Source organism: Eimeria mitis, genomic scaffold (genome assembly GCF_000499745.2).
Source record: "Eimeria mitis Houghton genomic scaffold, Emh_scaff4700, whole genome shotgun sequence".
In the NCBI taxonomy this organism is placed as follows: Eukaryota; Apicomplexa; class Conoidasida; order Eucoccidiorida; family Eimeriidae; genus Eimeria; species Eimeria mitis.
The window spans coordinates 649-1692 of NW_013573005.1; the positions used below are offsets into that span (position 1 = coordinate 649).

The 1044-nt window shown below is 61.3% G+C and overlaps 1 protein-coding gene across 1 annotated transcript in view; it reads left to right on the forward strand.

Moving 5' to 3' along the window:
* Positions 1–290: 290 nt before the first annotated feature.
* EMH_0077110 (uncharacterized protein) overlaps positions 291–1044 on the forward strand; it is a gene marked incomplete at both ends in the record, with an annotated part of 3528 nt that continues 2774 nt past the window's right edge. The window contains 2 exons of the mRNA XM_013499817.1: positions 291–337; positions 608–1029. Coding sequence (XP_013355271.1) covers positions 291–337; positions 608–1029 — 469 coding nt within the window. The remainder of the gene's footprint in view (positions 338–607; positions 1030–1044) is intronic.

The following is a 1044-nucleotide window of genomic DNA, read 5'->3' on the forward strand; positions in this document are numbered from 1 at the left end:
GCTGCTGCTGCTGCTGCTGCTCCTTCTACTGCTGCTGCTTGGTTTGCTGCTGCTGCTGCTGCTGCTGTTGCTGTTGCGTGTGGTGCTGCTGATGCATCTGTCTCTCCTGTAGCTGTCTCCTTCACTGTCGCCGTCGTTTGCAGCCAGTGGACCACCGCATAACCCCGTGTCTGATGGTTCGGTTTGTGCTGCTGCTGTTGCTGCTGCTGTTGCTGCTGCTGTTGCTGCTGCTGTTGCTGCTGCTGCTGCAGACGGGGAGCACGGAGCCTCACCTGCAGCCGCTGCAGCAGATGGAGTCTGATCGGGTTTTCTTTATGCTGCCCCAGGAAGTACTAAAGTAGGCTTCATACTGCTAGTGCTTGAGCTGCGTGTTGTGTTGCTGCTGCTTGCTGCTGCTTGCTGCTGCTTGCTGCTGGTTGCTGCTGGTTGCTGCTGCTTGCTGCTGCTTCGTCTGCACGGCGACAGCAGCAGCGCAGCTTGCCGCTGCACTGCTGCTGGTTTGCTGCTAGCCTGTTGTGTCCTGTACTCAATGCTTGCTGCTTCACTGCTGCGGGGTGCTGATCGTTGCTGCTGCTGCTGATTTCTGCTGCTGCTGCATGCGCTGCAGCCACGCCTATGGACGAACGTCGGCGCCTCTGTTCCCCCCAAGTGAAGCCTCTGTTGCTTCTGTTCAGTGCAGCGGCGGGGGCTCTCCGGCAGCAGCAACTACACCTGCAGCAGCAGCAGCAGCAGCAGCACCTGCTGCTGCTGCTACTGATGCATCTGTTGATTCGCAGCGGACGAGAGGAGAAGCTGCTGCAGCGCGGGGCCCCGCGTGGAAGCTGCTGCTGCTGGACCTGCGGCCGCAGTGGCTCTTTGAGGGGGGGCGGCTGCCGCCGGCTATTCACGTCGACGCTCTGGGGGACTGGAAGCAGACGCTGCCTGCTCTCGTCGGCGGCATAGACCCTGCTGCAACTGCTGCTGCTGCTGCTGCTGCGGCGGCGGCGGCGGCGGCTGCTGCAGACGCAGGACACACCAGAAACAGCCTAAGTAAGTACACTTTGG